Below are 13323 nucleotides of genomic sequence, written 5' to 3' on the forward strand. Positions count from 1 at the left end.
ATTAGTTTAGATCCATGGTTGTCAAACTGGGGTCCATGGACACCCAGGGGTCCACAAAACCATCCCAAGCTGTCCGCCAGAAGGGATGGAAGAAAGTTACCTGGACTTCTGCTACTTTTGTTAGCTGAGCTGCTGTCACAGGCCAGGAAAGTGAGAGTGGGACTTACTGCCGCCCCAGAAACTTCAAACCACATTGCTGCAGGTGTGAGGAGATGTGACAGAGAAGGACCATTTTTACCTAGGAATCTCAAACTGCCACTACTGCATGCCCAGCAAAGGTCTGGATTGCAGCCCTCAAGAGCCAAAAACCCCACTTCTGCACAGTGAGGATATTGGGAAGAGAGGAGCATTTCCTGCTACTGCCTTGTGCTCTGACACTGGCCTGACAGAGAAAGAGGAGAAGAGATGTGCACTAAAAAAGCGAGTAGAATGAGTGAAAGGAGGAAATGGAACTGGCAGTATGAGAGGAAACCACTCCTATAATGGAGTCACCTGTTTAATCGTGCACACACAAACAATGGCCAAAATGTTATTCTCAATATATCAAGTAAACAGATATCTCTATGGGACCATCATAGGAAACACTCCCAGTCTACAGACCTTGATTGTATGACTTGTAATCATAGGTCCTGTAGTTTAAGCATTTTTTTGTCTCTTTTGTATTTTGCAAGTAAAAATCAATGGCTTATCTTGCATAAGCATTTCAATATCATTCTCCCAACGTGCCATGTTTCGAAATGTTTGTCTGCACCAAGGGATAGTGATATTCAGCATATTTCCTTTTGCCTTCAACTTCATTCTTTTGGCTACACAACCTGACAAATACTGTGTAGCCAAAAGAATTTTGAAATCCTTTGTACACTTTCACACCTGTACTTTCTACTGGCTTAAGAAGAACATGCCACACTGGGTCAGACCAAGGGTCCATCAAGCCCAGCATCCTGTTTCCAACAGTGGCCAATCCAGGCCATAAGAACCTGGCAAGTACCCAAACACTAAGTCTATTCCATGTTACTGTTGCTAGTAATAGCAGTGGCTATTTTCTAAGTCAACTTAATAAATAGCAGGTAATGGACTTCTCCTCCAAGAACTTATCCAATCCTTTTTTAAACACAGCTATACTAACTGCACTAACCACATCCTCTGGCAACAAATTCCAGAGTTTAATTGTGCGTTGAGTAAAAAAGAACTTTCTCTGATTAGTTTTAAATGTGCTCCATGCTAACTTTATGGAGTGCCCCCTAGTCTTTCTATTATCCGAAAGAGTAAAAAACCGATTCCCATCTACCCATTCTAGACCTCCAATGATTTTAAACACCTCTATCATATCCCCCCTGAGCCATCTCATCTCCAAGCTGAAAAGTCCTAACCTCTTTAGTCTTTCCTCATAGGGGAGCTGTTCCATTCCCCTTTATCATTTTGGTCGCCCTTCTCTGTACCTTCTCCATTGCAACTATATCTTTTTTGAGATGCGGCGACCAAAGCAGATAAAAAGTACACAGTTACAAAAGTACTGACTTTCCCCAGCCAGCCTGAATTTTCAAAAAAACTCCACAGACAATTTCCCTTTGGAAATTAGATTGCAACTCTGAAGGATCTGGTGCTGATTTTCTGTCAGGTCCCCCCAAGGTGCCAACCTGGGAAACCTCTTAAACTTGCTCCCCTTTCTCCATTGTCCCTGGAGCGGGAGGTGGAAGCCACTATAGGCTCCAGTCTTCAATTATGAGGGCAATTTTTAAAGAGCTTAGGAGATGTCCCTCCCTATGTCTTCAGTTTGGGTCAATATTCATCATTTAATATTACATTTTATGCATTCATAATGATTATGGAGTGCATATCATTTATTTGTTTTGTTATGTCATGCAAAATTGAAAAAGAAGTGTGTGGGAGGGGGAACACAAAAATGTTTGAGGTTGAAAAGGGGTCCATGCTCTCTGAAAAGTTGAGAATGCCTGGTTTTAAGTTAATAAGTAAGCATTAGGGTCGAAGAACTTTCTAATAGCTATCTTGTATCACAGATTAGCAATTGCAAAGTCATTACTTTAGATGAAAAGCAAAATGTTAAGTTGATAAATAGAAAAAATCTTCACAGGAGAAGTGTTTTTTTGCAAAGAATCCTGCCATATTTACCAGTCCTTTGATGAGAGCTATAGGGCTGATGTAGTCTCTAATGGGAGTAAAACGATCACATGTTTGCAGGTTTCTGTCTATTGTGACTTCTGTTGCTGTATTTCCTTTTTTGTTCTTGAATGCAACTTCACTGGAACACTTTCCATAGACAGTATCCTTAAAGGGGAAAAAGAGGGAGACAAAAATATCATTAAAATTCATTAAACACTACTAAGTAGGAGAAAATGATTTTATTGAAGTCTGGTATTTTTTTTATATATATATTTCACTTTGAGGTTTTTTTCAATCACCTATTTAATGTATTTCCTTATAATATAGATTTACCTGACGTTCAAAATATGAAGAAATAGATAGGAATTATTTTTGTCAATAAGAAAAGTACCTATGAAAATATCTTCTAAATACACCTACTCTTGACCCAGTTAAAACATGGGATTTGATTTAGTAGACAGGCAGCTCTATGGTGAAATGTGGCAGCCATTTTGTGGCTACTTTTTACACAACATTCTTTTTCAAATCTAAAAGGTCTAGTAGAAAATACTGAATGCACTTTAATTGACTTTATACTGTATCATTCTTTCCAAAAGTGTTGTAAAATTTATAGGCGCTAATTTTCAAAACCATTTACAGTGTTTTATGTATGCAAATGATCATTTGCATACATAAAATGGGTCTGTGTGGGTAAACGTATTTGCAAAATGCTATTTTGTGCAGACTTTTATCTGACTGTGCAGAGGCATTCGGGGGAGGGGGGGACAGAAGCAAAGTTTGGGCAGGGTTAGGATTTGTATGCCAACTTTTTGATTTTCAAATGTATGTGCATAAGTTCCCTTGGAAAATCTCCCTGTGTCTATTAGCAAGTGTAACTTGTGCAGGAAGTTTTATCAGCATCATTTTCAAAATGAACTTACATGTGCAAGCTTGGGCCAGGATTCATCATTCTTCGCAGAATGATGAATCCTGCGAAAATGGGGGGCAAAGGTAGGTGGGCCTGCAAAAGCCTTCAGCCTTCACACCACGGCGGTGCGGCGGCTGCCGGATTTTGCACCAAATAGCGTCACCGTGAAAGGTGGTGCTATTCGACGCGCTACTGCTGACAATAATGTTAGTAACATTATTGCCGGCAGCAAAGACACCGCCGACTCCGCCCCTCCATGCCCCCTCCCCTCCCCCTAATTTGCATATCACATGCGAAAAGGCCTTTTTTGCATGTGATAGAGGCTTATCGCACGTGATACAGCCTTATCTCGTGCAATAAGCCTTTGATAAATGACCCCCTTGCTTTGAAAATTGGTGTGATCTTTGTGGGTTGGTGCAAAATTACCTTCTTAATGATTTAGAAGACTGTGTAGTGGGCAGGCCCTTTGATGTATCTTTGTAAAAATGAAATAAATCTCACATAACATATATAATAAAACACAATGTAGGTATATATTCTTTTGATTTTTACATAGAGAAAATGCATAAAAAAAAATTTCAGTGGAGCAATCACAAAGTAGAAAAACATCAAATTGACTTGTTCTAGTGTGTTTACCATAGAACCAGCTTCTCGGGTGTTTTCGGTCTCCACTGGAACGACCAGGGCTGAAATAATGCCCCTCTTGATATTCAGGATGTTCACAGGCTCATCCTTTTCTGGATAAAGTAGGACCTCTTTTCCATCAGGAATGCTAAATTTAAGCTCATACCTGTCACAGAAAAAAAAAAGTGCATTAGAAAAAAATAAACCAAAATAAGCAAGCCAGCAGATCTTCCAATCCTGGGTGATAATGTAGGGTTTTATGTTTCTTCATTCTGGACTCCTTTTCACCCCCACTGTAACTTCCTCCACATTCTTTTGTAAAAACCACTTTTATTCCTTTGACTACTGGTGCTCATCATGAATGAAAAAGCATTGGCTGATCTATCTCACCGTTCTCCTTTAATGGGGTCAGGCAGTGATGGCTACTTTTAGCAGAGACAATATCTGTCCCGAGAAGCATGAAATGCACGCTAGGGCTGTATAACATAATCTGGGTAAAAACAAATAAGCATGGGTGTAGCTTGCTTATTGCGGCGGTTACTACCCCTACTACCTCTAACTAATCAAGCTAGATATTTCACTTGGATGCAGCTCCATCACCGCTCTCTACATTAATGGTGGGGGTGGAAGGGAATTAGAACCAAGAGCTAAGAGAAACAGATAAGTATGAGAGAAAAAATGAGGGAAGCTTGCTGGGTAGACTGGATGGGCCATTTGGTCTTCTTCTGCCGTCATTTCTATGTTTCTATGTTTCTATGTTTCTTAACTATAAATCTCACAGGGCCTCGTTTTCAAAAAGCATTTACGCAATTGTATGTGCGTAAATGAGCTGTAGAAAAATTGCTTGGGGGTTGTGTGCATAAAAGTATGTGCAGAAGCAATTCTGTGCAGACTTTTATGCATACTGGAAAGAGACATTCTGGAGGCAGAAGGGAGGGAGGGGATGGAGTTAGAGTGGGAACAGCATTTGCATACACTTTCGATTTTGGAATGTATGCATGTAAATCTACCTGCGTGCATTTAAGCCTGCTAACATTTACACCTGCACTGCATTCCACATGTGCCCACTAATTTTCAAAGAGGACTTATGTGTAGAAGTCCACTTTGTACATACATGCTAAAGTCTGTGTTTATCTTTTGTACACACAAATGTTAGTCCTTTGCAGACTGCTAAAAATTGCCCACACTAAACAACTTACTTTTCAAATTCTGGTTGGTTTTATGCATGCCTGAAATTATGTGCTCTATTAAAAATTTACCACTAAGTCCCTACTGCAAAATTATTCCAAAAATAAGGAGCTATATCACTTTCTTTGTAGTTTATTTACATTTTTAATTTATTGAGAAGATAACAAAAATGCATGCCTGTGCCTAAGTCAATGAGCTCCCAATCTACTAACTAGGCTTTACAACACCAGCACATTACTATTGTATTTTCTTATTATTTTATACAAAGGAAAATATAGAATAATTCTGTTTTGAAAAGGATGCTATTCTATGATTATGTGAAATGAAGACTACACAAAATTATAAGATTATGTAATAAGGTCAGAAAATTAATGCTAGTGAACAATGTTTATGTACCTGCGGACAATTCAAAGCATCCCCTGCATCAAACTTTGGAATATCACTGACACATACTGAAAATATGTGCCTTCCAGGGCACAAGTCCAGTTTATTGTATACATCTATACCTGCTACCCCTTCCTCAACTCTTTGGCTATATAAACTTAAGCACACCCATATAGTGGATACCTTAGTAGCTCATCCCTCTAGCAGTCAGACCTAACTAACAATAAGCATTGGAAGTCAATATTATATCTGTGTGGAAGAATAGTTTGGATATGTATGAAAGTGTATTTGTACAAACAGTTCTGTCCTTAGCATCCACTAGTTGCATCCTATGGAAGGGGAATTTGCAAGCCTTCCCTGTAATGTATGAAAGACAAGAGAACTGAAAAATTTTTTTTAAAGCATTCATGTAGAAGATAGGAATAAGGTGACACAATGGCCTTTTAACAAAAACCCGAGTAATTTCATGCACTTAAGCCCCTAACCAGGAAATTGATGTTCTGCCTTACCCCTAGATTCATCAAAATGCTATAAATATAGTGGATTTCTGCAACACATTTATTACACTTGCACTATTTTCCACATTGCATACTGATTAATCCACTGCAGGCACATTACCAACTGAAAAGGTTTTGAGAAAGAAAGAGCACACCTGTATACAGACAAACATGTAAGTTTACTATTTATACCACTGCAAGAGGGAGCACTATTAACTCACGGTGAGATATGGGGGGGGGGGGGGGGGGAGCAAGTTTTGGAGGACAGTTGACCATTACAGTCAGAGGTTCAAACAGCAAAGTTGACATCAGTGCAGATGTCAACTTTTTCTGTCCTTTGGAGCGGTGAAAGGTAAAAGAGGAACTGATTTGTACAATGTACACTCTACCTAGCTTGATGCACTCTGTACCTAGCTGCAATCTTCACTAATGTCAACTTTGCTATTTGTACCTCGGACTATGTATGTAAAACTTCCCCCCAAAACCTACCCTACCCCCAAACCTCACCCTGAGTTAATAGTGCCCCCTTTTACAGTGGTATAAAGAGTAAACTTACATGTTTTAATGTAACTTCTCTTTTCCACTTATACGTTAATTGATTTTTCCCCTTGTTCTAATGTAAACCGGTACGATAAGACCTGGTCTTGAGTGTCGGTATAGTAAAAGAAGTTAAATAAATAAATAAATAAATGTTACACAATGCTGCTTTTTACAGAGTCTCTCTCTTTCTCTGTCTCTCTCTCCCATGTTATATGTTAATGATAAATAACCCAGTCAGTTTGCATCTGCTTAAGTTCAGAAAAAGCCTACATATGATGAAATGTAAAAGTAATCGACTGTGACTTTTTCATACTGAACATTAATTAAAATCAGTATTTTTAAAAAAAGAGATGAAACCTTGAGTTTAGATGGCATCAATTCCTGTGAATCCCAACATTTAACAAAAACCATTTTAACTTCCTGCACTACAGTGTAAGCCAGTTATAATTTTATAATAATACTAGTAATTATGGCTGCTATGATTATAAACCAGTTTGCGGTTCTGTTTGTCAATACTGTAAGACAAGAAAGTATCCTAACTCTTATTAATGGAAATTCATGTTTTTCACTTACTTGGACATAGCATTTGAGAACTCATCTGAGTTGAATGACCTCTTTAGCATAGCCTTTCCCTCAGGGTTGATGCCATGCACCTCTCGCAGGGTGCACTGGCTTATCCGAAGGACAAAACTACACAGTTGTGGAACCTCCAGTTCAACCTGAAAATACAATTACTGCATCATTAACACTGAAAGTATTTACCATGTACAGCATGACTTCATATTTTCTGGACTGTACAATTTGCTATAACAGAATAGTCTATATTTTGAAATCTGATCTTTGTTATGATTTAGTAAATAAATAATGGTTTCATAAAAGTTATGGCACAGAATCTCTGCCATAAGCAAAAAGAATAACAAGTCTGCCATTCAAACAGTATAAAATTAATCTAACAAAAAATTAAATATACAAGTGTTATTATTGCAATAATCATGAGAGAAAACCAATTGGCACTATATTTAAACATTTTCTTCACCTAGAATTCATTCCATTTAAACAAAAGGAGAAAAATGCTTGTTGCTGGCCCTCACAGGTTTCCTGCAGATTCTACTGCTGATGGTAGATCTGAATGGGGCTAATGCACACTTTTACATTTTTTTATTGGACAGCAAAGCAAATTTAATTTTTTTAATTTAATTATTTAGATTCTGCTTTTTCAGGCACTTCAGTAGATTACACTCAGGTGTTGTAAGTATTTCCCTAGCCCCAGGGGGCTCACAATCTAGCCCCTAAATTCATCAAATTGCTATAAATATATTGGAAATAGTGCCCACAATAAAAAAAAAAAATGGGTGTAGTTAGGAAAATTGTAGAGTTACTGCATTGATAAATAATGCAATGCATGATACATTATCATGTTGCATATTATTTGTTTTTAAAGCACATGGTATATTATTGCAGGTCCTAACACACAAATACAGCTGTTACTGTAGGGGCGGGGAGGGAGGGAGAGAGCACAAGAGAGACAGAATAGAGTCAATATGACATGCTAAAAATTTACCACTGTAAGAGGGGACACTTTCAACTCAGGGTATGTTTGGGGGGGGGGGGGGGAGGTGGTTTTATGTACACAGTCAGAGGAATGAACTGCAAATTTGATATGACTGATGATGAATTTCTCGCATTTGAATCAATGAAAGGTACCAACAAGAGGAGTTGATTTGTACAAAGCAGTCTCTAGCTACAAAACCTGGTACCTTTCATTGATTCAAATGCGAGAAATTCATCAGTCAAATCAAACTTGCAGTTAATTCCTCTGACTGTGTATGTAAACCCTCCTCAAGTTGAAAGTGTCCCCTCTTACAATGGTAAACATATACCATGTCATATTGACTCTATAAAGAGTCGCTCTCTCTCTTTCTCCCTCTCCCCCCCCCCCCCCCCACACACACACACAGAAAAAAGGTGTAGTTATTTCTGACATTACATCCGGCATTAGTGCGTGCTACTCTACTGCAGTCCGTACTAGCAGACCCTCGTTTCCATTAACTTCTCCCATTTTCATACTAAATGTAAAATGTGCGTGCTAATGTGTATTGTGATATTTATCACACATGTTAGGGCCCAGTAAGTTTGTATCTAAGCCAATGGAGGGTAAAGTGGCTTACCCAAGGTCACAAGGAGAAGGAGTGATATTTGAACTTTGCTTTGCAGTCCACTGCTCTAACCACTAGGCTACTCCTTCCAGCCCTCCTCTTTCATCAATGACAGGTACAATTAGTGATGAAGGAGGAGAGCTGGGAGAAAAACTGAAGGATAAAGGAAAGTATTGATGGAAGGAAAAAAGAGGGGAGATAGTGGAGTGAAGCAGATTATTGACTGAAGGAGAGAGAATAAAGGGAAAGTAAGGAGAGAGGTAAGACTGAAAGGGGAACAGTTGGAAGAAATGGACTGAGGTTCAAAGAAAAGAAAGGAGGAAGAGACAGGAAGGAATAACAGACTGCCTGAGGGAAGGAGAAAAAGAGAAACTGGATGGGAGAAGGGGAAAAAGTAGAGAACAGAAAAGTGAATGCAAAGAAAAATGTAAAGGGAGAAAGATCAGAAATAAAAGGAAAGAATTTTAAAAAGTTTCAGGCATACACAGAAAAGGTTGGAACACTATTTTTATTATGGGAGCAATACTCAAGGTGTTTTATGTAGGGACATCCATGTTTACCCACATAAGAATTAATTTTGAATATTGTTCCCCAGTGCATGTAAAAGCACATATGCTGTTATATGCATATAAATCTCACTTTGTAATTCAACATTGTGTTTCTGTGGGTTAAATAATGAAATTCAATTTCACAATGTACTTTGACCTGCAGTTGAAATAGGCATTTTGAGGGGGCAGAGGTACATATTTTTGGTTTTTAACAGTATACATATCAATCTACACACAGAAACGTGCATCTGCTCTGAGCAGGATGAAATTAACTTTCTGTATGTACATTTAATTAAAGACCAGCCAAACTCAGTAATTTTCAAAGTGGAATTAAAAGCTTAAGTCACCTTTGAAAATCTTGGTTAATGTCTGTGGGAAAACAAGTGCCTGCAGACTTTAGCCCTACACATGGGGTTATAAAATGACCCTGCCTATGTGCAAGTATATGGAATTTCCATTGGACTACTATAGAAAACTGTCCTGTAATGCTGTAGAACTCAGTATCAGATTTCCGAAAAAGAAGCCAGTGAAAACTTATCATCTGGCTTAGCTCTAGTTGCCAGTTGTTGAGGGCCTTGTTCACCAGGATCATATTCAATCAACAAACAAACTTTATAGGATTTTATTTTTACTGTTACCTTGCAGCTGATTTTTGATCCACTTTGTGAGTCTGCAGTACCAGCCACTCCATTAGAAGTCTCTGCTTCATAGTTGTACACATATTTCCTCAGGTGCTTAAATCTAGTTGAGTCTTCTACAGATTTAATATAATATGCTTCAGAATTCATGCAAACATTATAAAATCATGAGTGGGGTGGAATGAGTAAATAGGGAATGGTTATTTACCTTTTCAAACAACACTAAGACTAGAGAATACTCTGTTAAACTAGCAACCGGCAGATTTAAATCAAATTGTAGGAAGTATTTTTTCACTCAGCACATAATCAAGCTATGGAATCTGTTGCCAGAGGACATGGTCAAGGCAACTAACACAGTGGGGTTCAAAACAGGACTGGACAAGTTCCTGAAGGAAAAGTCCATAAACAGTTATTAGCCAGGTAGACATTTATTTATTTATTTATTTATTTAACGCTTTTATATACCGAAGTTCGTATGGACATCATATCGGTTTACATAAAAAGGATAGAGAGGAGGAAATGGAAAAGGAAGGGACTTGGGAAAGCCAGTGCTTATATATGAAATAAAACAACTATTGGTGATTTGATGGGTACTTATGACCCACATTGGCCACTGTCAGAGACAGAATGCTGGGCTCCATGGAACTTGGTCTGACCTAGCAATGCACTTCTTATGTTCTTATTTTCTTAAACATGACTACCACCTAGCAGCACCTTCAAATAAACGTCAGTAATAAAGGTATTCTTAGTATATGAACTGCATCTATCTTTTAACATGAAGTTCAAAACAAACACAAATTTCAGAATAATATACTATAAAATTTTGAAAAAATGACCTTCTCCAAACTAGAAATTTCTGGATTTGTTTGAGTTGGCTGCATTAAACCCAGTCAGCTCCAGAGGGCACTGGAGCATCAGATTAGAAAAGTAAATGGCCATCCTGTACAAAATACCAGCTCACTGCATACTTTGACCTCCGCCTCCTCCCTTGTCATTCCATGATTAAAGAACAGTCTGTAACTATGTTAGGTGTACTGCGGTGTTCATTACAAAGGTTAAGCACACAGTCCATTTTTCCTGATGTTACCGAGATTATCTTTAATGAATTATTATCCATTGCTAATAGGAATGGCGGAATATAGCTGCATGATTATCATGCATTCAATATAAATGGCAAACTTTATGTTCTTATGTTGATATCTTAATGCAAAAGTTTGTGAAAACTCTTATTAGGTACATAAAAAGTCCTATTCTGTAAGTTGTTTGTCCACTCAATGTCTATGGAAAAACAATTTTCTATATAGGATTGTAAACTATAGGTGATTTAACATACTCATTGGATCACATCTGATACCTTATCTTAATTCAGTAAGAATTCCAACAAGTAGCTACCCGATGAGAAAACTAAAAATAATTCCTTTTTTCAAGCAAGTAATACCTAATAGTAACAAAAAGAAGAATTTGTAAAGCCCAATCCAATAGTTGATCCCTAAGTTTGATTGCTGGTTATGGGACAATTTCACTCCCAGAGCAACTTGGTAAGCAGGGCATTGTCTGAGGAGATAGTATCAGCAATAGGAATTTAAAAGAATGAAAAATGGTAGTAGGATGAAACAACAGGGGGAAAAAAAACAGGCTCTCTTTCTTTCTTTCTGATCTTTCATCACTATAGTTAAGACAGGAAGGAAGATACAAGCCCTTTAGGAATTAAGAGCAAGTAAAACAGATAATTTTATATATGAGAAATAAATGAATCTCTCTGAAGTAGAAACAACCTGAGCTAGAAGAACTAAACAGCCTACACTGCAGTATCGGCACGCACCTAAGACATACAGACACAATGCTCCTAATTTTAAGTGTTGATGCAAAGTAAAAACCCTTACTTGAACAGCTTGGAGAATGGCTTTCTGAATGATCATCCTCTGTAGAAAAAGTGCAAAAAATACAAGCTTTCACATAAATATATAATAAACTATATATATATATATATATATATATATATATATATATATATATAAAAATGTGTGTGTGTGTGTCATGTCTTTATAAAGAAACTATGATATTTAAACCAAACACTGAAAATTCCAGGTTTTACTAATATTTTTTTACTTGTAAACTTCATAACCTTAATACTTGTTCCCAACAAATTCTGTGGAATTAAAAAAAAAGTTGTTTTACAGAAAACCTGTTCTTATACCACTCATAGCTACAATAGGTAGCAGTAAAATAAGACTGTTACAAAATGTCTGTATACAAGGTGTTCTTAAAATACATGTTAAAAATAGGACAAGTTGCATAAAAGTGTGCAGAAGTGCTTTTAACAAATGGAAGAGCGAAGCAGCTTCTGAATTATGAAAAGCAAGAATAGTACAATTATTCTGAATGACCCTTAAGGGCCTGTTTATGAAAGGTTTTCTCCCACTTTGTATCCATCACAAGCACACATAGTAAATAAGGATCTAAGCAATGCGTGATGACCAATCACTTTATCATTTCACAACAGCATAATATTTGTTTTTTCGTATAACTAAAATGAATAAATCACTTCAGATTCCAAAAATGCTCATCTTATCCTATGGAGGAAGCACTAAAATACAAAGAAATACATAGGAAATCTGCTTTAATGCCACCTTTTTATATAACTAATAATTTCAAAGATACTAAAGACCATTTACAGAAGAAGGCCTAGGACAAACTGTAAGGGAATCCAAGATCCCTCCTTGGCAAAAGCTTCATCAATGTATGTATAAAATAAATTATATGATTCCCCATATTTCTACTCATTATTTTCTATATATGAATGTTGTGAGATCCTCTAACTCTGACAGAGTTTTACAAATCAGCATAAGAAAATCAAAATCAGTTACTTACGGGCAATGGTGCAGCCGCTGGCAAGCAGCACCAATAGCCAAAGTTTGGCAGTGCCCATGATGGGCTGTGGAGGCTCACCGTCACTCCCTTAGCTCCTCTCCCCTTCCTTTTTATTCTCTTTAGCTTCACAAAGAGACTGAGCATCCTCACTTGGACCTTAATTTATATAGTCCGGGAAACCAGCTGAGCTGTTCTGTTTAGAAGTTCAGGGCAAGCTGCAAAAAGTCCAAAGGTTGGAATCTTTCCCTGCAGTTTCACAGAGGGCTGCATGTATGCCCCGAACTGAATGAAAGGCTACAAGAGAAAGGTGTTTCTATCACAACATGTACTGTATGTCTGCTAGTGTTTGGGTTTGTTTTTTTTAGTTCAAATCATTTTTATTGATGAATAAGAGAGTAATTATGGTACATAAGAGTACACATGACCATCAGCATCAATAATAAAACAAAAAAACCCCTCTTTGTCAAAGACATGTTACATACATGCATCAATATTTATATATACACTTTACTGCATCAGAAATTAGATATCTAATCAGAAAACTTTAAACTGCATGCTTGTGAAAAACATATCAAATAACAATCCACAATGCACATTAGGGATTAATATCAAAGTATCCACTACTGCTAGTGTTTTTTGATTTTCCATGATATTTTCCTTATACCTGGAGGGAAGTGAATAGTACTGTTTAAATGAAGGATCTGTGTAAAGCCCTAGGTTTACATTAGGTGTAGATTTAAAAAATCATGTACTAAAATGAAACCTCTCTTCTAATGTTCTTTCTGATTAGAGTCACTGCTAATACTGTATTCAAAAAAAAATGTTTTCCAAATGTATATAGTATTTCTA

The 13323-nt window shown here is 37.2% G+C and overlaps 1 protein-coding gene across 1 annotated transcript in view; it reads right to left on the reverse strand.

The window, feature by feature from the left end:
- The window catches only part of APOB (apolipoprotein B), an 88152-nt gene extending 75554 nt beyond the window's left edge, over window positions 1–12598 (reverse strand). Inside the window, exons 1-6 of the mRNA XM_029595996.1 lie at window positions 12475–12598; window positions 11487–11525; window positions 9604–9719; window positions 6835–6980; window positions 3665–3818; window positions 2131–2286 (exon numbers count right to left, since the gene is read on the reverse strand). Of these exons, the coding sequence (XP_029451856.1) occupies window positions 2131–2286; window positions 3665–3818; window positions 6835–6980; window positions 9604–9719; window positions 11487–11525; window positions 12475–12532 (669 nt within the window). The 5' untranslated portion in view covers window positions 12533–12598. The remainder of the gene's footprint in view (window positions 1–2130; window positions 2287–3664; window positions 3819–6834; window positions 6981–9603; window positions 9720–11486; window positions 11526–12474) is intronic.
- Window positions 12599–13323: the final 725 nt, after the last annotated feature.

This window comes from Rhinatrema bivittatum, chromosome 3, assembly GCF_901001135.1.
Source record: "Rhinatrema bivittatum chromosome 3, aRhiBiv1.1, whole genome shotgun sequence".
Lineage (NCBI taxonomy): Eukaryota > Metazoa > Chordata > Amphibia > Gymnophiona > Rhinatrematidae > Rhinatrema > Rhinatrema bivittatum.